Raw genomic sequence first — 24,165 nt, 5'->3', positions numbered from 1 at the left:
TATTTATATCTTTTCATTTATGGCTGATCTGCCATAGATAAGAAATATGTTTTACGCTTTGTATTAGTACAAGAACCCACAAATATTTTTCCTGGAATGCCTGCACTCTTTAATTCCTTGCCTTTGATAGATACACTGCCACTTGGTGTCAGCCACTATTGTTATCTGCTGTCCCTGCTATGTTGTGAATAGATCAGAACTTTTCTCTTTCTTGTTTGTGTTGACTGATGTAGAAAAACCACTCTTCACCCGTGATGCATCACAGCTGAAGGGGACTTTCCTCAGCACAACTCTTAAGAAAAGCAACATGGGTTTTGGATTTACCATCATTGGTGGGGACGAGCCGGATGAGTTTCTCCAGGTGAAGAGTGTAATTCCTGATGGGCCTGCAGCACAAGATGGGAAAATGGAAACAGGTAATTATGAAGGTTCATCTGTTCTTTTATATAAGAAATAGATTTCTGAATCTCACTCTCTCCATAATTACATTCATTTTCCATATGACTTTCTGTGTTAATATGTAGAAAAGGTAAGTTTCTTGGTAAAAATTTCTTCCTAGTAAGTGCCAGGTAGATATTTTTCCTATTTCACAATATTTTAAGGGAAAAAAAAATCTCTGCATTTCCCTACATAAAAGTGAATTATAGTTTATAGACTGTTTACTTAAGGGATGTTTACATGGAAAGAAAAGAGATAAAGAACACAGACTACTAAGTGCAAATTTATTTCTTTAGAAAGGATGGTTTTGCAAAATAATCAGTTGAGTCTCATCCAATACTGTTCTCATTGCAACCATCATAACAAGAGTTTTCAGTGTGGCATATGGACACACAGGCATTTGTGTCCTTTGAAAAAAATTTGTGAAAACTCATGAAATAAAAGAAACTTCTAAAGAGAGATTGAAAGCTGCTCTGAAGATCTGGACCATCACTGCAAACATTTTCATGTTCACAGATTGATAAAGATTGCAAACCACTGTCTGAAAGGTCACATCAGGTCTATGAATGGATGAAACTCTTTTGAATGGAGATGAATTCTTTTTCAAGCAGTTGTCATCTTCTTTAGGAAAAGACAGTCAGAGAATTATAGAATTATTTCAGTTGGCAGGGACCTCCAGTTACTAGCCCCCTGTTTAAAATAAGGCTAACTTTGTGCTTGGATCAGGTTTCTCAGGATCTTGAGAAAATTTTGTTAAGACACAGGTTCCACAGCCTCTGTGGACTCCTGTCCCAGCATTTCTCAACTCTCATTGTGAAGACTTTTGCCCAGAATTTGTGGATGCCTCATCCCTGAAAGTGTTGAAGGCCAGGTTGGACAGGGCCCTGAACAACCTGGTCTAGTGAGTGGCAAGGGAAGTAGATGATCTTGAAAGTCCCTTTTAACACAAGCCATTCTGTTGTTCCATCATTTTTGTTCTTTGGGTCCATTGGGCTCTCCACAGGTACAGCTGGTTACCAGGGACTGTGTTACTGTGTTTGTGCAGCCCTGGCACTCTGTACCATCTCTCCCCACTATAATTTATTGATGAGCATAATTTTTTACTTCCATTTCTCACCAAGATATTGAAATAAAGAGATGCTAGTTTGGTATTTTTGTTGCCTCTGTAGAAAACCCATGTCATGGTGGCCAGAGCCACTATGAAGATAATTTTCTAAATTTTGGTAACAGACCCATATGGAAGGGTCACAGCAGCAGAGAAAGATCCTTTTAGTATGTTACAGTGCAGGGAGCAGACACAGAAATAAATGCAGGGACAAATGATGCAAGTGGAATAGTCTGAAGTGATTTTTCTGGAAATTTCATTTCATCTTTCTTTTATTGTAGTTTTTTTTTTTTTTTTAATCAGAGCCATATTCGTATGTCAGAATAAATCACCCTGGATTCTAGTTTATTTTGTTGGACTCTCCAGGACTCACCAAGCAGGAAGTGTAAAGATTATGAAAAGTATTATTTAAAGAAAACCCAAACAGGATTTATTTCAAAGCTAATGTTATAGTCATCATGATGTTTCTAATGCCAGAGATAAACAGAAAATTTGTATGAAGAAACAAAATGTAAGAAAGAAGTAGAATATAGATTCTTTTTTTTGCAATGATTTTACAAAAAACATTAATCTAACAGCTTTTTAATTCTCAGTACTTGTTGCTATTTTAACTTAATGCAGTATAGTTCCCAAAGGGAAAAATTATTAAATTAGCTGGTTAGGGGAACAAAGGATACAATAGACTTCCTGAAGTTCAGAAGATTTCAGTGACATAAACTTCATTTTTCCTTAATATTTTCATACTATCTCATACATGGCATGAGAGTTTTTCCTTGTTTTTCATGGTTTAGCATTCTCAGATGCAGAACTCAAATATAGTTACTCGCTAATCCCTTTGAAGTGTGGGTTGGTTATTAGTGAACTTGGCCATATGGAGTTATTTTCTCTGGAAAATAAGGTGTCCTTGCAACATACTTGAATTTTTATGCTGAATTGAATGTGGGTTTCACAACACTGTTGATGGTCATTATTGTAGTCATGGATTGTGCTGAGAACATGTAAGAAAACTGTTTTTTAAAATGCATAGAAATAGCATTGTTTTTTTCTTCAGGTAAATAATTCAACTATATTAGAAATGCAAAACAGAAATTTACATTCAAATATATAATCAAACTATAATTATATGACCCCAAAACATAAAATTAGATCTCAGAACAAATTTTGGCCTCAAATATCTTTGTTTTTAAGAAGAGTGACAGATTCTGATATAAAGTAATTGGAGAATCTCAAAATAATGTTTGTGACATCTAACATTGGTTCTATGAATAAAGCAAATTTTAAATACATTCATGGAAAACTGGAAAAATATATTTAAGGTCAGAATGTTTATAAAAGCATTGTTCAACACAGTGCTTGCATTTCCTGATATGAAATCCTTTTCACATTTCCTGAATTAGAGTTTCTCTCCCTGTTGAGCTATTGTACAATATAATCAACTGAAGATATGAAAGCCTCCCAGGTTCCATCAATAGCTTTTTGTTCGTAAAGCTGTTAAAATCTTACTTTGGAAAACTACTTGAAATTACATCTGTTTCTTCTTGTTTGTTAGTTAGGCATCACTGGATAATGAATAGAGCTTTTAAAATATTTTATTTATTCTTTTGATACTATGTGTCATCGTTCAATTTATGTGCACTCCGTATATGATCACAGTCATGGGAGGCTTTGGTTATAGATCAAAACATCATATTGTGGCAGGAAGGCATCATACTAGAAAGTCTGAGGGCAGTGAAAATTATCTGTGAAGCAAACTGAGTGTAAGGAATAATCACAGCACTGGTGCCCCCAACTCAAATATGATTCTGGACCCTGTCCCTTGCAAAGCTGATACAATTTTTTGGACAAGTGGTGATCAAAATCTTCATACTTCAGACCTGCATCAGATTTGGAGGAAATGCAAAGGAAAGGCACCATCTCATTTATCTTACCTAAACTTTGGCCACAAGCTGAAGACACTGAAGCTGTACTTCAAGCTAATTGTTAAAGAAACAAGCTCATAGAAAACTACTTTGGTTTATTTCTCCACTCAAAGTCTAATATAGGGGTCAGAGACAAATGCTGTTCAAAGAGAGAGTCTATGTAAGACATTGTCACCCTTAAATGTGATCATAACAATGCAGTTTGACCTGAAGGTTTAAAAAAGGAGCAATTCTGCATTTCATCCTTTGGAACATAGTTGGAAAAGGCTTTCAAGATCATTCAGTCCCACCTCCTGTACCAGAAACAGGTGAACCTTCCACTAAACCTGGTGGAACTCCAGCTTCATATCGTCATGAAGCAAGCTTGTTGAGGGTACACTCAATCCTTGTGTCCAAATTTCCAACAAAGACGTGAAATGGTGCCTGTCCCAGTACTGACCCCTGAGAGCACTGCTGAAAGCCTGGAAGCCACTGGGAACACAGAAGCAGCACTGCCTGACAGTGACTTGGCATTGCTGTGAAACAGAGCCATGAGGCAAACCGAGTGCACTGAGATGCAACACGAGATATCTGAGGTCCTGACAAGCTGTCAGAACCCCTTGGCGCCCAATGCTGGGCACTAAGAGGTATTTATATTTGTCCTAGACCCACAGTAAACCTCACAAGCAGACTCAGAGGAATCACATCTTAGTGGATGAGTCAACAACAACCGAAATTACATTCCTGATCCCATTTGCCAGATGTTTCAGTATTTGTAGAGGCTATTATGCCCTCATGTAAATCTAGCATCTGTGTGCTAATGGTTGTTAATAATCCTGAAAATGCCTTTCTAGGACATGTTTTAGCATTTGGAGCTCAATCAAGCTGCTGGATATGAACATTACATTCCACAGCATCTCTGTCTATATCAGGACAGCCTAGGAGCTGATACCAAGTTCTTTTCTGGGAGATTACATTGCTTTATCTTGTCTGAAGCCTCATGCAGCCAACAGAAAACTGTCTGTATTTAAGATGCCCCTGCATTCAATTCAAATGCTGGTAAAAACTGCATCTACATGAAAAGATTTTTATACAGTGAGTGATTTTGACTGACTGCTGTTCTAAGGCAAACAAAGATTTAGGCCTGTGGCTGTGTCAGATAAAAGCTCAAGCTGCAGAGGCAAAAGCTCTCCTACAAGTCTCAAGGTTATTCAATGGACTGGATAAACTGAAACGCTCCCACATAATCAAGCTCGGGGAAAGATTCTCACTCTCTGCATTTCAGCAAGCTCCATTTCCTTTGGTGAAAGTTTGCAGGAAACAGCTCAAAGAAATGATCCAAAAGTGGTTCTTGGAGTCTGGGCATGACCCTTCTGACTGATGAATATCTTTGGTCAATGCAGGTTAAACTTTCCAGAAACATAAATCTGTGGGGAAATGTCATAGCTCAACCATGTGAATCAAAAATGAGGGAATACATTCTTTCATTTCATCTGCCAAGTATGCACTTGGCCAGCTTTAAGATGCTAAATCATCTGTAAACAATGAAAACTTGGACGTTTTTAAATGTTGTTCTCTCAGGAATGGTAGTTTTTCTGTATTAGTTGATCTAGTCTAGAGATAGAAATTCGTAAATTAAAGATAAGGTTCAGCTAACAGATATACTTGTCTACAATTCAAATGTCTACACCTACCAAATAAGAAGACATCTATTACTTTTGTATGACTGTAATATGATGAAGCCTAGAGAAAAAAGCTAGAGATTTGTCCCACATCTACCACTCAGAATTTTCTGCACCTTAGAGATCTCCAAAGGGAATGAGTTGTTAGAAATGCTGGAAGGTGTGGCCCATTGCCTTGCTTCTGTCCATGGACATATGTCAAGACCCATAACAGTCTTCTGCATATGAGGAATTTTTCAAGAAGCTGAGGTTACTTTAAATGTAAGAAAATTGGAGAAACCACACTTGTTGATCTACAAAACCATGAATGTTATTATTTAAGTGAATAAGAGCAAACCCAAAGCCATTATCAGGTGGTTGAGCCTACAGTGTCACTAGGCTCAGGAAATAATTGCCTTGTTTCATTAATGTATATTTTTTCACAGTAAGGCTAATATCTTACAACCTTTATAAAAAGTGGAGTACTCAAGACAGAAGGAATTGGGGGACATCTACAAAAGGATGTATTTTTACAAGTTCAAACAGATGCTTAATTCTGTTCCCTGTTTATCCATTGTCTGATTATGTGAACAAACCATCATCTCACCCAATGTGAGCCCAGCTGAGATGCAAACTCTAGTTTGAGCAACAGAAAAGATTAACTATGTATGCATAAAGAATGCCTTCAATCCAAAGAAGCAAATATGTTAAAATCAAAATCAATGTTTTGGCAGTCATCTGGAAATGTTAATAATTTCAGAACATCACTCAGTGTATCATGACCACACACCACATTACCTGTAGTCATTTTCAAACAGGTCATGTCTTTCTGAAGTGCTATCAGTCAAAACTCAACCAATAATCTTCTCTTTTACAACATTCCCTTCCCTTGGTAGCCGACTATTTACCACCATGTCGAGAGGTGCATTGGCCAGGAGCTGGGCACATAGATGTGAAACTTGATTTCCACAGTGCCTAAAGCTGGCTGAAATTTATTTATCTCACCTGCCTGGCACCTTCTCAGCCAGTGGCTCCAGGAAAACTGGTTCCCAAAGTTAGGGCATAGTGTTAGGAAAATGAGAAGCTGTGCTACTAGTGGGACCACTGAGGAAGGACTATCTTTTCATTGGTCTTATGCATCTCCAGGCTAAAAAACTTCTTTATTGTGCACCAAGACCTCATGAAGTGTCAGTCTTGCAGCTGCAAGTTGATGCCAAGTGAGGCAAGACTGTGAGAGAAGAGCAGCACATATAAAACCAACTTGTATTATCTGCTTCCCTTACTTCCCCTGCTTTATTTGGAAGCTAGGATGTTTCACCTGGTGTTTTAGTCTAGCTGAGACTGCACATCTCTCTCCGTCTCCATATGTGGCTAATCATCCCATGGAGTTCAGAGAAAGAAAATTACCTGTTTGGAAAGTAACTAACAGCAATAACAGAAATTACTTCAGGCATTGTGGAGTATGATTTCTCCCACCCACGTTAGGCCAGTCAGTGTGAATTTGTGTTATATTTACTGCTTGCATTCCAGCATCCTCCAGGCTGATGATGAAATGGTGCAAAGCACAGCAGAAGCACTATATTTGCATCAGGTACAACCAAAACCGATAGTTCCTTCCACTAGCAGTGCTGGTTATATTTTCTTGTTTGTGAGACATATAAAGAGTAAATGTTTGTTAAAACCTCAGCCTGGTTTTGCAGTACCAGTCTTCTTTCATTTCACAAGTTAATCTGGCTTTTTAAATCAAGGAGATTCTGAGGGTCTGGAGAGTGGAACCACGATGTGAGTGCTGTGGTCTTTGCACCAGACATGAGGACAAAGTTAACAGATGCCCTTCTAGTTCATAGCTGAGACTAAACTGATGTCACCTTTTTTTGTTTTGTTTTGCAGTACACAGCATCCCATTTAATTTAATCCACTTTATTTTCTCACCATAAAAACTTGTACATCATATAACTAGTGTGAAAACTATGCAAGAGGAGTAGAGTTAAAATTAACCCTCTTTTAACAATCTACCAATTTGCTAGTCCTCACAATTTTATCCTGAGTGTCTAAGTAACCAGAATTCCTTAAAGCAAGACTCTTAAATATTTTTTTGTTGTTTAAAGGGGGCTAAATCTGAATCATATCTTAAATTTTACAGGACAAGTTTTCTGTTCCCCTGTCACAAAGGAAAGTGCTGAAGTATGCCAACATTATATTTAAGGGGTTTCAAACACAAAGCAAAGGAGAAAATGCCAGTTTAACTATTTATTTGATGTCATATATTAAGACTCAATTTAGCTGGGGAAAGAGATATGGCAGGTGGTTTTAAATGTGTGATGGTGACAGTAAAACTAATCGTTGCATCTTATGAATATTAATAGCAATTAAGAGACTCTTTTTCAGTCCCCTGTTCTTTCAAATTTTAAGGCAGGCAATTCACTGAGCACTGTATGTAAATAGAAAGATAAGAAGGTAGTACTTACGTTGCTAGAATTTTTTCATTCTTTTGGTACTTTCTTCTAAGATTAATTTTCCATTACATTTTTTATGTTTCTATGGCTTTCAGATAACTTGAGACAGTAGTCACATTAATATCTGTAAATTTTTCCTTATGTTGACCAAAGGACAAGGAAAGGTATCTACTTTTGTCTCAAAGTTACTGAATTGTAATCTCCATGAGATTCTTATTTTAGTGTTTTCTTCATGTTTTTCTTCTTTTGATATTCACTATATTATGAGGTACTCACTGAATGATAACCAGGACAGAGACAAGCCTAGACTAAAAAATGTATCCACATTTTGTATACCACACACTAGTGCTGTCTACGTCTGAGGTCTTTGTGTGCACCTTGTCAGATTTTTCGGTTGGTTGGTGTGATATTCAATATCCTTGTGCTCTCTCTGAGTTGCAAAAAATCCGTGTGTCACTATCTGTTCTGCCTGATAGGGATTTAGAGCTTGAGTCTGTGCTGCTCCTCTGAGCAACTGAGCATTTGTTAAGTAGTGCCTACAAACAGACACTCCTTGAGCTATGAAGAGAGCTTTTGATGCTTTTTAGCCCTGTCATTTTTCTATTCCCTTGAAGTCTTCAATTAAAATTACTGATGCAAGCTGAAAGAGTAATTGTAGCAGAGCATCTAAGTTGAATTTCAAAATGCTTCTGAAAATGGACAGTGTGTTGTTTAAATCACAGGAACAATTAAAAAAAATTCTTAAGAACTCCTTGTCTTCACATCACATGCTGTCTTACTTTATGGGATGACTCTGGGCTCCCATTATTAGTACAAATGGAGCTAAGTGGTCTCTGACTCTGTCTTGGGGTTTATCCCTAAAGTCTGCCATAACAGAGACATTTTGGGAATCTTCTATCTCATATTTTATGCTTAGTACCTGAACTCGAGGTGGTTCAATACAGGACACTATGGAAGATAGATTCCCAAGAAGGGTGGCAGTAGGGAGGAGAAGGGACTGACTCTACCAATATCTAGGTGCAATTCAGTTGACAGACATAGGTGTCCAGTGCCATTAAAAGTTCCAGGGATCCCACCTAGCCTCCTCCTGCCTTCCCAGGCAGCCCTCTCTTGTAAGTCCTTTGTGGTACCTGCAAGTCACATACTAAAATCTCAGATGGCAAAGGCTGTCACAAATGACATTAGACACTTGCTTAAACAACCTCATTTCTCCTTTAGCAAGGAGTCTGTTTACAGACTCCTTTGGTTTTCCTTATCATCTATTAGAGTAAGCAGTGATTGATTGCTTAATTACTGTAATAATACTCCTTTTCTGACAATTTAAACAATGTTTGTTTCCCCTAGCCTAATTCAAAAACTCACATTTGTGGTTTGATGAATACTTTAAAAAAGAAACAAAAACCCTTTTTAAATTAATAGACTTAATTCTCTCTAATTTAACTGTTCAAACCACAACATTAGAAGAAGTTTGATGATTGAGTTCAACCGTATGCTGGGGTTTATAAATTCATTTTGCTCTCCAGCACTTACAATATTTTACTGCATGTATTATTGGTACCCATAAAGAATATGCCAATATCAGGACTGAATATTGTATATGTAGCTTGTTTCCTTTTCTATGGTGACTTTTCTTCAAAATTCTTTTTGAAGTGAGTCACTTATTTTTTCAAGTCCACATATTACACAGAAATTAAGGAGGAATCTGAAAACAACACCAATCTTTCATTTGCTTTGGTAAAATCCATATTTATAAACAGGAAACAGCTCATAATACTCATGGTTTGTGGCACTTCATTTTGAAAGAAATTCACAGTTGTTGACACTATATTTTGATCAATGATTATCAGTCTCAGGACTGACAATGCGTGCTTGTTACTTGAAACAGCAAAATACTGGACATGTAAATAGGTGGAATTCTGGGTTCCATAAATGATATTCTGCAGGAGAGGGTATATGTACAGGTCTGTTTATATGTGGTGTTTTCTAATATTTAAGCCATTAGAGCAACTCTTCCAGGACCTGCTATAGATAGAGAAACCAATGATGAAGTAATTTGATGGGAAGATATAATGGAAATATGATTGATGATAATATATAAATCCACTCTCTTGTGACAAATGCAACACAAATTACAAACACAAGGCATACACACCCTGTCTAACCTAAGACACTGGCCTCAGTCTCTTTTAGAAAGAGTAAATGGAGACATTCTGGAGCTCAAAGGTGCTATATCTTTAGCAGAAAATGAGATCATACAGAAATCAAGAAATATGGTAAAGTAAAATGTGAAAGAGTAAAGGTGAAGAAGCAAAGAGACTGTTTGGACACAAATTATTCAAGCATGTGCAGTCTCATATTCCTACTAATTCAAGGTCTGACTCCATGGAAAAATGGCCACAAAGGCGAAAAGCATAGACAAGAATACTAAAACTATTTCATACTTATTTCAGTATGCAAAATACAAAGGCAGAAAAAAATGTTAAATTATTTATTCTCTGCACTATCACATCCCAAAACACCTCTATCCAATTTGACTGTTCATATTGAAATAAACACTTGTTTTGTGCATGAAAGTTCTAGGAAGCCCATGAATTCATTCTTCAGTCTGAACTTCATCACGCAAAATCTGCAGATTGTGCTACTAGGATATTTAACATAGACCAGGAGATGATAAATATATTGTCATAATCCTCACATTTATTAGGACAGTTTTTGTAAGTTGTGCAAGTTGCCCCTTGAGTAAGCAGCATGCACTGAACTCAGTAGCTGCCAAAAATGCTGCAGTTCAGAAATTACTTTTCTTCTATCAAATGTAATTAACAGCTATCTCACATGATTTGGCTATTTGTATGAACAGACAAAAATATACATTGAAAATAATAGTCATCATCTTCTCATGTACTAGTTCATTCAATAAATAATGATGTTTTGTTTTTTTAGAAGAGTGATCTATGAGGTCAGAAAGAGATCTCACTATATGAAAAGATAACAGGAAAAGTGAGAATTTCATATTGCATGATGAAAATAATCTAGAATTGTACTTTTCTGTATTGTCAGCCATGCCACGTTTGATTTTCTTTTGTTTTGGCATATAGGGCTTTATTTTACCATTCAATTTTCAAAACAAAAAGTAAGTATTTAGCTGAGTTTCAGATTTTTATTTTAATTTTGAATTTAAAAACTAGCAGACTGATGTGTATTCACCTCTGCCTCCCCATTTTTGCAACCAAATACAATCTATACCTATTTTAAAATCTGAGAGTTCAAAAATTCGTCTCATTTTTTTGCCTTTAACTACTTTTGAGAACAAATTTTAAATTCTTGGAGAATTTAAGAATAAATTAGCTAATTAATTTTAAGATACAGTTTCTGCTGTACACTTAGAATGGCAAATATCTGTCTTGACAGTTAGCAAATATTTTGCTTGAACATATTACGTTACATCGGTGTACCTGAATTTCCCCATCCAAAAGGAGAAATAGCCATTGTAGAACTTAGTAAAGTCCAATAATTATTGAAGTTAACAACTCCCATCATAACTGCTAAAAACATAAGTGAAGAGAAGCTTAAGTGAGTTCAGCTTAAGATATTAAGGCCAAATATTGTCAAAGTCCAATTGTGCAACATATATTAAAAGATAAATATCTTTTAATATATGTTCAGTCTCAGGTGGATGAATATGTGTTTTAATATGTGTTCAGTCTCAGGTGGATGAATATTTTTGTCAGTGCTCTGACTTGTATCATTTGATGCATGGCATGAAGTAAAACTATTCAGAGTTGCATCAGAGATGACAAAACATTTCCAGGCATTTAAATAATATTTGAGGACCCTTACAAACCTTTAAGTAATGGGGAGTTACAGAGACGTTTGAGGCCATTTTATTAGAAGTTCACTTCTAAAAGCATCTTTCACTGTCTGTTGCCAGAATCAGGATATTAGCACAGATGCACCTCTCATCTGACCCTGTTTAGCTGCACACATGGCCTTTATAAGAAGAGCAAGGTTTGTTCCAGCACTTATGTGACTGCCTCTTTGTAATTGATGGTTCTGACATTTAAAAAATGGCTTGTTTGTTTAAAGACCTGTAATGAAAATTTCTCAATGACATAAGGAGCGCTTTTCCAACCAGGAGGTTGGCAGGAAGTGAATCCTGATGGAAAGTGAGAAATTCCTGGAAAAATTCTTCCAGCCTTTTCTCTCTCTGTCTTCTCCCCTCCAGCAATCACATAAGTGTGGTGCTGTCCCTGAGTCCTTGGATGGAGGTGGAGCTCGAGGTGCTCTGCAGCCCCCAAAATCTCTGTGTGTGCAGCAGTGGGAGCTGCCTGGGCCCCGCTGGCTCCTCCTCAGCTCCTCCTTCAGCAGGTACCAGAGGGAAGCAGAGCCAGGGTGCCCTAAACACTGCTGTGCTGCCATGCCCAGATCAGTGAGGGCTCTGTGCAGGAGCTCAGACAAATTCTTGATGTCTGGGTCTTGGCTGTCAGCCTCAGGGGGTGACTGGCTGGTGGAGAGGGGAGAAGAGGGTCCAATCTCCAGACACTGGTGCAGAACAGGGAGAAAACTGACTGCAATAGGATATGCTGGAGCTGAGGATGACATAATTTGTTTTTGTTCTGCAGGGAGGCAGGGAGAAAAGGCAGTAATTTCATGCTAGAAATGGCTGGAGAGTGGGTGTTTCTATGCATGTGTGAGTGTGTAGGAGGCAGGAGGGGGAGGGCAAGGTTCTAAGGAAAAGAAGAAAGGAGCTCTGCAAGAAAGGTCTGAGAGCACTGATGTGAGTACAGATCTTTTAAACACTGGCAGTTTCACTCCTTTTGATGTATTGCTTTCTTCTTTAGCTGCAAATGGAAGTAAATTGAAATTCTTTGTATTAAACTAATCTCTTCTACATTAAAATCAGCATCATTGTGTGCAGTATTTACTGAGACTTTCTCTGCCATACTGAGCATCACCTGTAGAATTGCTGGGGTAAAGTCAGATAATATTGGACATTCTGTCTTGATAGGTGTTCCTTGAGAATTTATTCATAGGCTAAAACTCATGAAGCATGTTGAACTGTGCTGCTGCTCTGTTATTTGTGTTCTCCTCTATTCCACCTTAACATAAGCAAAATAGCAAGTCTCAATAGGCAAAGGCTATCAGCAGTTCATGATAATTGGCCTGAAATCTGCCTTTGAACCAACAGTTCTGAAGATACTGTCAGCCTTAAGCCTGTAACACAGTGAAAGGCTGAAAGAGCACTGAAAAAAAAATTGGATTTTTTGCACTGGGATGGTTGAAAAAAAGCATCAGAAAGAGGTGGGAAACTGGAAAATGTGGAAATTGAGGTAATGATGAGAACTTGACAGTGTAAGGGGAAAGTGGAGAAGCATCATTGTGTGGGACTGAAAGACACACAGTAGATGTGTGGGGCAGCATAAGTTATACTCCCCTCACTAGCAGGTTACCAGGATTATTCTCCTGATGTTGAGCAGAGCCCCAGCCAATGCTCTTGGTACTTGTTTGCTGGAGTCTGGTTGACTTTCTTGCACTGAAACTTCCACAGAAGCTTATGTGCCACGCAGCAGCCTGGTGTGCCCAGGCAGGCTTTCCTCAGGCAGCTTAAGGGGAACACATCCATCCAGAGCAGACACTGCCTCCTGTCACACCTTGGCACTGGGAACCACACGTGTATCCAACCTTGCTTATCTGACAAGTGGGATTGAGGGTGGATTCCTCTGTCAAATTCCACAGGAAAGTCATGCAACATGGCAGTGCTACACGTGGTGTGAAAACATTGATCGCATTTATGTCTTTGTACTTTTAGTATCACTTTAGAAGGTTGTTTTATTTTAATGGGAGGGAGTTGTTCTAACATAGATGGGAGAAGTTGGAAACGCTCATATCATGTCTGGTCATTTTCTAGACAGGTTACAATGGCAGCATCCTTCCTCAGAGTTCAAAAAAACTTCATTTTTTTGGCAGATTTTTTTAAAATCTCTTTAGTCTGTCTTGTTCCAATTATTTTCTGCATATCAGACAAGAGTATATTTTTTTAGGCCAAACTTGATTGCATCAAAAGAAAATGCCGTTGACTATTATGTAAGAGATTCAACTGTTTCTAGCACAGTTGAAAAAGTAGCTCTAAATTGTTTGGGGAAATAGGGATAATAAGAAGAATTGTACTTGAGCAATTGTTTATGCCAAAAATTCCACTCCAGCCAAGATTCTGAGTGGATGGATTTTTATTTTAAACTGTGCAGTGTTGTAAATACTATCTTTCAATAGTCCATTCAGTTCTGAAAGCAGGGTTGTGATACTTTAATCTTTTTTTTTTTCCTACAAGAGTAATGAATTCATCTTTGCTAGGACATAATACTTGTAATCTCAAGTCAACTGGAAGTAATATTTTTCAAAAAATGTTGGGGGGATCATAAAAAAAATTCAAATTGAAAATATTATGAGCTTAAGAACATTCAGTGAAAAAAACAAAATCACAATATTTCTAAATTTTAGAGGGCTTTTTAATTTACCTATTCCAGAAAAATTGCCACAGACTGGAAAAATCTAACCCAAAGCTAGGTTTGATCACCCTAGTCCCAGGCATATTGGATTTCATCTTTTCCACATAAAAATATAACCACACTTAGATGTTAGTCTCATTTTGCCTGTGTGTGTGTCAGAATCAGTTGCTATTTTTTTGTCCAGTATGAATTCTGTGTTAAACATGCTTTACCATGGGCTGGCAGAAAAAGCCAGGCTTTCCCTGATTTGGGTCTCCGGTTAAGTGGAGCAGTACTGGCAGTGGCCATAGCAAGCTACATCAGGCTGGCTGTCTCTCTCTCTCTCTCACATAACTGGAAAACAGCTCTGGGAAACAGCCAGGCCAAGTATGGGGAAAAGCAGGGGCTAAAACAAAGACCCTATAGCAAAGAATAAAATACAGAGTGGGATCTCAGTAAAGATTGTATTGAAATCTGTTTGCACAATGCAAACACAATCAAGACAATGTAGACAACCTTTAATATATCATTTTCCAAAGGATCACCCCAAATTTGGAGTATGTAATAGAAATCATAAAAGACACTTGAAACAACCTCTCTCAGAGTCAAGACTGGAGGGAGAAAGTCAGTGTGGTTAATCAGTTTCTGACAGCAGTCCCATGGCAATGCAGGCAGCCCTGTCCATTTGACAAGCAGAGTGATGCATGATACCTGTACAGTATAATTGCATCCACTTCAACAGACTGCAGCAAGATTTTTACTCTTTCTTGCAGTGACAGCAAGTTCTTCTCCCAAATACTAGAAATTATATGAGATACAACTTTTTTGTGACCTTGGTTTGCATCCTGCAATAGCAGGGTTTAGGGACAGGCTAAATATCAAACCTACTCCTTCAGAGTAATTTCAATTTCTCATGCACCATGGCCTTACTATTTTATTGCTATTAGTGATGAAGTTAGATATACTCTTATTTCCCATTTTATGTATAAAAGAGAAAAATCACATTAAGCTCATATAATTTTCATTCCTTTTTCTTTCATATCTTTGCATTTCAGTCAATTTAGTGAACCAGTGTTAACCTTCCATTAGATAAAGGCACACCTCGTATTTTTGTGTCTGATTTAGGCAGTGCATCTGTCTTTTAATTTGGGAGAGTGAGAGGTTTGAGGAAATTGCAGAATGCTCGTGTAACTAGTTTCTCTTTTAATGGAAACAGTTTTTAATCTCTTTCACTTGTTGTGTTGGTATCTAAGCACATCTGGGTCTTACTTAGGTATTCAAAGTCCTTGTTATGCCTCAAGAGCATCCTTCCCAAAAGGATTCTATTTGTGCAAGTGAAAAAGAGGAATATATTATCATTCATCTTAAACAGTCTTGCTTTTGCAGATTCCCTTTAACTACCCAAAAATAACTATGCATATAAGAACTCATTCTACTTTTCATGGCTGGGGAGAGGGCAAGCAAGAATCCTTCAACAGAAGATATGTGGAGTGAATGAAGAAGAGTGTGCAAGAGAGAGCTGAGAAAATATTTAGCTCTGATCCAAAGTAGAACCTGCATAGACTCCAGTGGAAGGGAAGCACATCTGTTATGTGCAAACATTTCTTCTCTGTGCATGCAGAAGGCTTGCCAGTGGACCTGAACCTCATGTGTGCTATTACTCATTTTAATGATGATATTTTTTTGAATGACAGGACAAAGCCAATAATAGGTTTGGGGAGAGTGCTCTTTGTAAGATTATCTATGGACTGGCAAGGACTGTGCAAATACAGAAATGCCTTCCAGCTGCCTTGGCCTGCACGGGGGACAGCAGGCAGTGCCAGAGGGATTTGTCTCACAATTTCTTCACATCATTATATTCCTCCTTCCACTGCTGCTAGTATTTTTCTCTATTTCCATCCCTTAATTGACACTATCAGTTCCACTGCTCCCTTGTGCTGGGCTGGCTTTGAGGGGTCTCTGGTGCTATGGGGCTCTTTCTGATAGCACCAGCCTGAAGCTGGACATGTGGGCAGGTGCTCTCTGCTCTCTCAGGGTGAAGGTTGTCCTGTGCCTTCAAGTGAACACAGCTGGAGGAAAATGTGCCACCTCTGCTTATCAGAAGCTCTGCGCCAGACAAACAGCTATGTTTGCTGTTCTGTAAATTCCAGATTGCCTCAGAATCCAGAACATGCTCTCCAGTTTTTAGAGTAGATGGACCACTTACTTTCTTTCTAAATCAGTACTATTTTTGAAGCTAGCTGAAGATATATGAATTAGTGTGAAAATACACGTACTTCTGTTTTCAAAAAGTACCTTTTAGATGAGTTTTGCTAGGTGGAACTGTGGCATTTATCATTTAGTTTGCAGCTCATTGCAATAAATCTGGGAGGACAGTGAAGTCAGAGAACGAAAATGTGGTCACTGCTAATATCAGAGTTACTGTCCTCTCTTTTTATCGTGTCTGTCACGTAACACATAAGCACACACTGAGAAGAATTCACACTAGCTATCCCAAGCATATTGAATAATTCATAGAAGTAGTGCTAGGAATTGTGCTATAGGGACATTTCCAACATGGTATCAATTTATATTTTTTTTTCATAAACCTCTTCCATAGTCCTAGTTAATCAGATTACTCCTTGCCATGGGAGTGCTGTCACATTACAATAGTTTTGCCATAACAGATACAAATATATGGGCTTTTGGAGGGATAGTCAAAAGACTGGATAGTTTCAATCTCAATAAAAATAAAATTATGGAGCTCTTCAGAATTTGTTTCTTCACAGTGTTTAATTGTAATTTCTCTTACTGTTTAATGCTGAAAGCATTAAAAATGTTTCAAAAGCAGTTTACAGTATTACAGGCTCACTAGACATTTAATAGATTGATTGATTGGTTCATCTTTATGTATGTAAAATTTCTCAAGGCTAAACAATTTGAGGCTTCCTTCCTGAGAACAGCTAAAGGACTGTGAGTTTCAAAATTATGCAAAAAACCATAATGTATCAACTATTTATGGAATAAAATTAGGGACAAATTTTGTTTTGTAATTGCAACAGTACATTTTTATCAATTATTGTAAAAGCTTGCAAAATACAAAAGTATTTTGTGAAATGATTTATTGTTCTTTATTTTTTATTGTATTGAACTGGTATAAAGTCTCTTTGGTATTTCATCACATAAAATCCATGAAATCAAAATGCACTAGGTCAAACAAACACTGAATTCATTCACCCAGCAATGCTTAATTTTGCTGTTAGGACAGTATTATTTATGGTGATGTCTCTCTTGTTAGTGTCAGCAGCCCCATCTTTACTTGGAGTGATTCACAAAGACAATCTTGAAGTTTTTTCTGAGCTCATAGTTTGTAGTAAAAAGCAGAGAGAGCTAAAACAGACAAAAAACCATACTTTCATTTTTGTACCCAAGGTTGTTTGCTTTTTTTTTAGTTTGATCTTAGGTACCTGAGTTTCTCTGATTAAAATCCCCATTGGAAATAATGACTGTGTAATTTCACTGTATTTCTAAGTATTGTAGTTGACATATAAGCAGTTGACACCTGACTGGTTTTTGTCTGGGAACCATTTTCTGGTTGTGCGCATATGTGAGCATTGCTTGCATACAACTCTGAAAAATTAATAATTTCATACTTAAAAGGACTTAAGAAGCAGAAAGAACTAAAGGAGTTTTAATGTAAATTGCCCTCCATTTAAAAACACCAACTTTTGGAGCAGGATCCACTGGTATAACTTCAGTCTGTTTGTGCCTTCCTGAAGCAGCACAGGGCTCGTAGACAGGCGGGAGTTAGGGTTTTTTAAAGACAGGGAAGAACAAAGCACTCAATGCACAGCAATTTCTGCTTCCTCTCTCACTCTGCTGCTGGAATTCATTCCTCCTGCTCCTTCCATTCCTGAACCCACATCACACACACTCATGCATTGCTCACCCTTAGTCATCCCCTGACTCCTGTGTGCTGCATCCATTAACACATGGCACTTGTGCCCTTCTTTGTGCACTTCTCATGCAACATTTCTCAGAAGGAAGTTTATGGGGTGGCTCTCCCACTTCACACCATTTTTAGAGGCTTTCCAAAGAGCAGGATTTTGTGCATATAACATGCTTGAGAGTACTTTTCCAAGATCACCTTCAAAGACTGTGGCTCCCATCTCCAATGGGATGGGAGACTGCAACTGGATCTCAGTTTCGGATGGACACAGAAGAAATACACTCTCAGGACTGATGGTGCCACCTACTTTGTCAGGAGCAGGATAGAAATACTATGTGGAAGCAAATGACATGAAGTGGTAGCCTTCTGAGGAAAAATCAGATACAGTGATAATTTTGGGAAAGGCTTTTTAATTTCCATGGGATGATTCACAGGAACATTGGGAGATGGCAGACATAGTGTGAGACTGCTTTTTCATGGTCTGTACAAATAGTCTGGTGTGGCATCACAGTTATTCATAATAACACATTTTAATGTACTTTTATTCATTAGCTAATTAAAAAATTAATAAAGATAGACATCCAGAAAATTAAGTCTTTGCTAAAGGGAAAGATATGGTTGTTCTCATACACAACAGGGTTAACGCCCCTTTATTAATAAAATCTGAGATTTGACTACTGAACAGCAATTGACGTATCCATATTGCAGCAGTCTGTGGCAAGTTCTGGAGTCCAAACATTCGACTAAACCATTGCAATGGAAAATGATGGAGTATTTACCCTGCAATGGTGTTGTAATTGGTTAAATATTTACTACAGTGGAAATTAAGTTTCAACAATATTGAGACTTTTCAGTGCTATAAATCATATTAGAGCACCAAAAATTCTCGTCTCTCTCAGAAAGCATAACACAAAATAGAGAAGGTGGATGAGACAAAAAAGGAGGAAGAGCAGGTAGTGGGAGATAGGATAATCCTCATAAAAGGAAAATGTGATTCTTAGCCATAAAGCTGTAAGGCTAGAGAGTGACCTTTTCCTAACTATTATAAGGCTGGAGTTTTCTCTCTGTTATAAAGCAGTTTTAAAAAAAGAGCTTGGTGGGACTTGTGTTAATGATTTTGCCTCCTTACAAAAAAGAATATTACGCAAGTTGAATTTTGTAGTTTATACTCAGTGTAGTATTCAGAAATGAGCTGAAAGTATAATTACTTAGTGGTGAAGGTGTTAAATTGTTTTGCAAAGAGTAAAAATATATTGTCCTTGAAAATGAGTACTTGGCAGTGCAAGAGGCTCTAGAGATATTAAGGCAACCAACATTTGCTTGGAAGGAAGGTCAGTTTGATAATACATTACCCTCTATTAACCTGGAAAAATACTGTAAAACCTTAGAGAACCTAAAGGAACTCCACTATTTATCTTTACCATGCAATTTTAAAGCGAGTAATATATTCATACATGCCTGAAAAACTATTGAGTAGATCTTTTGCTATAGAAATTATGTGAGAAGCTCTCTGAAGTTAAGGTAATTATTTTTGTAAATAATTTTAATACAATTTAATTTTAATACAATTTAATTTTAATACAAAAAAAAGAAAATATAGAGGTAATGCATAAGATTAGCCCATATAAACTAAAATTTGAATGACCTTTATAAAACTTATGAGTAGAAAATTAGTTACATTTTACTTGTACATTTGTGTAAGCATATGTTAATGAATCAGTAATCAAATATAACTCCATTTCAAATGCACTGAGGTATTTATATGTAGTAGAATATCAGTGAAATTCCCTTTATTTAGCTGGAAATTTTTTCACTGTGTTGATAGAATGCTTCCTGTCTTTAATTTTGATTAAAAGCATCAATCTGTAGTAATCCAGACCTCTTTTGAAATATCTGCCTCTGAAAGGTGCTGACCTTGTAAACCCAGTTGACTGAAAAGATAGAGCAAGATTTGAGGATTTATATATATCTACATCAAGGAGTGCATATATATATATATTCAGAATTTCTGGTTTGGCATGACAGGAGAAGCTCCAATAATGAGGGTGAAGCAGTGAATGAGCACACATTTCATTACAACTAATGGCATGATTAAGATGTTAATCAGTCAGATTCTTCAGCATAAAGTTTGGTAGTGGATTTTTAGCATAAAAAGTAGCATCAGGGATAGCAGCAAGCATTTCTTTTGGGAAGAATGTGGATGCATGTTATTATTATTGTAGATTAATGTCTCTAATCAATACATCGGAGCAGCACCTTTAGATTTGGTGCCTGGTGTTTGGCTCCACATCCACGGTTTGGATCTGAAATAAGCACACTGACTGCTGGCCGCTCACGTTGATCTCAGTCAGCAGAATGTGGACTTGAGCAACGAACACACAAAACATCCACAAATCAAGGCTGTAATTCCTAGCCGTAGATTAAATTAATAACCTGACTGATAGTTAAATCAGATTTGTACTGGTCTCAGAGAGTCAGCTAGGGAATTAGGCACCTGGGCACTGTGTGAGTGTTGCAGGAAAAACAAAGTATTGATCAAACAATGATGAAAATCATAGTTTTACCAAATAGATAACAGTTATAAAACTGACCCACTTCTGGCAGTAATGCCCACTGCAGTAACAAGGAATCTCCTTGGAAACCATATAATCTCTAAAATAGAAATGAATTTTCAAGTTGTACCTCTATAGATTTTAAATAGAGATGAATCCTACTCATCTATCTTTGCACATATTTTTTAAGTGTCCAAAAAAGTGCTGTTGCTTTCACAAATTACTAATTTAGTATGTGGCTAGTTATTCTTGTCCTCATGGTGCTAGCGTTACTCAAAGAAATAAAATAGCTCTATTAACCATTTCAGTTCACATGACTGCCTATTACTAAAAATTCCCAGTAACATTTATATTTATATTTCAACATATGAAGGCATTTGTCACTGTGCTGCAGCATCTTTATAAATTCTCCATCTAATTCCTCACCTCATCCATCTCCCTTTTTCCTTCCTGGCAGTTTATGTCAGGAATCAGCAGCGGCAATGGTGTGCAGTTGACAATGCTGCTGAAGATGTCTTCCACCAGGGACAGGTGGCACATGGCCAGGATTCCCAGTGGGGCACAGGGGCAGCTTGGTATTTACATCATGCTTTTCCATGCCCTTCTGCCTTTAGGCTGCTGGGAGGCTGGCTGGGCTACTTTCCTCCTCCTGGGAGCCATTACCTAGATAAATGTGATGCGCTGCCTGCAGAAAGAAAATGTGCGTACAAAAGCAAATGTGTTGTAAATTTTGACCTCCTTTTTCTAAAGAAAAAAAAAAAGGGTTTCATTTCTTCCTGAGCCTCTGCACACAGTGACACCTTCCAAAGTGATCCCAAATAGCAATGCAAACGTGGCATACATTTTTTATCTCGCTCTTCAGATCCACTGACGCTCTGTCACGCAGTTCATTCACACCAGGCTTTTCAGGATGCACAAGCAGTTCCTGCAAGCAAAGCGTAGACAGAACAAGCTTACATAATTTGTAAATAAGAGGCTACCTTGAAAATTGGACCTTTTTCTCTTCATGTAGTCTTGCCTCCAATATACTTACCATCTCTTAAGTAAATACTTTTTCTGTAAAGCAGCAGCTTTAACATCCATGCTATGCTTTCAGATGCTTGAAGAAGTGAAAACTGTTTCTAGGAAGAAAATTTGCCTACTCTTTACTGCTTTATGACCAGCATTCATTTAAGTATGCTTCTGCTATTGCATTACTTACATTTTTTAGTCTACAATGTTTCGTGTTTACTAGCTCAGCAAATAATCAAGGTCTTTAGATTTTTCTGGAATGTATTTTATTTCTCTCCCAAATAAATGCCTCTATTTAAATGGCTTTTACCACTATATGCAAAATACAAATAAAATGGAAACAGTTTTTTCTACTAATCCACATCTGCCTGAGTGTAATTACATGATACATGCTGGTTAAGCACAAAAATTTTGAATAGACAGCTTTTTAATTAGGCATATGCATTGGGTCACAGTAGAATTAAAATGGGTTCTAAAAAAAAATAATTGTATAAAAATGGCACCTGCTTACTCAACAGATCTGAATCTTGGGTAAAGTTGCAGACAAGTGTCTGTCTCACATATTTGTATTGGCCCCTGAAGCAAAGTTCAGAGCCAATGCTCAGTCCTTCATGACAGGAATGATGAAGTCCAGTGATGGGAACAGATTTTAGCCCAAGTTATCACCCCTACAATGCTCTTTGTACAAATACTACAAGCAGATGATTTATATCTGTTGTTCAGGTTTCGGAAAGAGGAAAATCTAAGCCTATTTTATGCCAGTTTGACCGCCTGAATGCCTAGGAATACATGTTAGCTTGACTTTTTGTCCAATTTAAAGAACTAATAAATTACAATAATCATCATTAATGATTTATTAAATAAATAATACTTTTTATTATTATCATTTTCCCCCTGAACCTCAGTTTCCAAAGTTCAGTGAGTGAAAGAAGGAGCTGTGGAGAGTGGTTACCTGTCAAACACAAGTAAAACTTTCTGTTTGTGATGAAGCCTGGGAAATGGGTCTTCCATGTCAGTATGAGCACTGATATTTTAATGGACTATTTGGTGTTCTCACATACCAGCAAGTGGTCCTGAAACTATTTCTGAATGCAGAGGCAGCTGCCCATTATGTCTCCCAGCAGCTCTTTTCATTTCACTGTGGCTGCTGCAGTACAGTCTATCAGAGAAAGTTGTTATAAAGCTGATAATAACGTGGTCAGTTTTAAATTTAGTTCTTTTCATCAGCAGATGTAGTTATTGAGTTATTGAATGCAAGTACTTCTCCCCAGGTTGCCTTTTTGATATGTTTTAGCAGTTAATCTAATGTTCCTCTTTAGAAGAACTAAGTATTTTCTTGGCAGGTGCTTTAAGTATTTCAGTACTAATACACAATAGTCATCTTACACTGCAATCTCCTTTAAGAAGTTGTTGTAATTCCAAATTTTTTTATTTAAAAATAAGGGTAATTTTATACCAAGTATTAACAAAATCAGGGCATTTTTATTTTTCTTTTTTTTTTTTTTTAATTTTAAGACTAATCAGGCTACCATGAACTACAGGACCCTAGGCTTTTATCTTTTGCCCATAAAAGTCAGGCAATCAGATCTCAGCAGCTAGAGCTAAATAGGTTTTACAGGGTTCTGTGGTGAGTCAGAGTACAAGAAATCAGAGAATTTCTGTTTATGCAGAACTTTCTGGAATCTTTTACAGCCAAAAAAAGCCACTTCTAGCCATTTGTAATGGAAATTATTTATTCACACACTGGATTAACATCTATGGCAAGTGGAGGGAAGTTGAGTCTCAAAGTTTCAGAATGCAGTTTGTCTGTTGCTGTCACGCACTAGTTCTCTGTACTGCTGCTTGTAAGTGTGTGTGTGTGAATGTGAAAATGGCTCATTTCTTACAAATCTTTGCTTCTTTCATGACCATCAGTCACATGCTGTTGTTATTAAAATTATCCACACGTTTCATATTTTGATACTGGAAACGTGCTCTGAATGCATGATTAACAGGCTCCAGTGCCAGCAATCTTGCAGCACTCTGCAGAAAGAGAAGACAAGGTCACTGCTGAGAAGTGACAGAAATATCTGGTAATGACAGTAGGGAGTGTGGGTGGGCAGGTGAAGGGAAAGCTTCAGCGATGAAGTAATCATGTATTGCCAGCTCTGAAACTGATGCAAAGTATGCATATGCAGCATTTAGATTATATGGGTGAGAAATGCAAGTGGGAATAAGTAATGCTGGAGAAGCTAGCAGAGTTTATGTGGGCTATAAATGCAGCAAAAAAAAATTATGCTGCCCAAGTCCTGCAGAGCTGGTGTGTCCTGTGCTGACTTGCCAAACCATGAGCTGGTTTTAGCACCGTTGCTATTGGCTTGTGCTGGCTGCAGGGCTGTCTCCACCCCAAATCACAGCATTCTGTCATATTTTAAGCACATAAACCTAGCACTAAGAGCATGATCAAAAACCTGTCAGAAAGAATGGAGACATTTCTACTAAATTTCAGTTGAAGACCTGATCTGCACTTTTTTCTCTGTATTCATACTTCACAATTTAGTGAATTCTAATTAATAATGAGAATGACAGACTAGTAGGTAATTAAATTCACTGAAGTACAGCCAGAAACCTAAGTGTAAAAGAAACATAACTAGA

General features: G+C 37.4%; 1 protein-coding gene across 12 annotated transcripts in view; it reads left to right on the top strand.

Moving 5' to 3' along the window:
* MAGI2 (membrane associated guanylate kinase, WW and PDZ domain containing 2) overlaps positions 1-24,165 on the top strand; it is a 701,395-nt gene that overhangs the window by 550,148 nt on the left and 127,082 nt on the right. For all 12 annotated transcript variants that reach the window (XM_058021985.1, XM_058021981.1, XM_058021983.1 and 9 more), the window contains one exon: positions 234-416. In XM_058021985.1, coding sequence (XP_057877968.1) covers positions 234-416 — 183 coding nt within the window. The remainder of the gene's footprint in view (positions 1-233; positions 417-24,165) is intronic.

Source organism: Melospiza georgiana, chromosome 4 (assembly GCF_028018845.1).
Source record: "Melospiza georgiana isolate bMelGeo1 chromosome 4, bMelGeo1.pri, whole genome shotgun sequence".
Classification (NCBI taxonomy): Eukaryota; Metazoa; Chordata; class Aves; order Passeriformes; family Passerellidae; genus Melospiza; species Melospiza georgiana.
The sequence above is the reverse complement of the archived record's forward strand: the minus strand, read 5'-3'. Positions and strand labels throughout refer to the sequence as shown.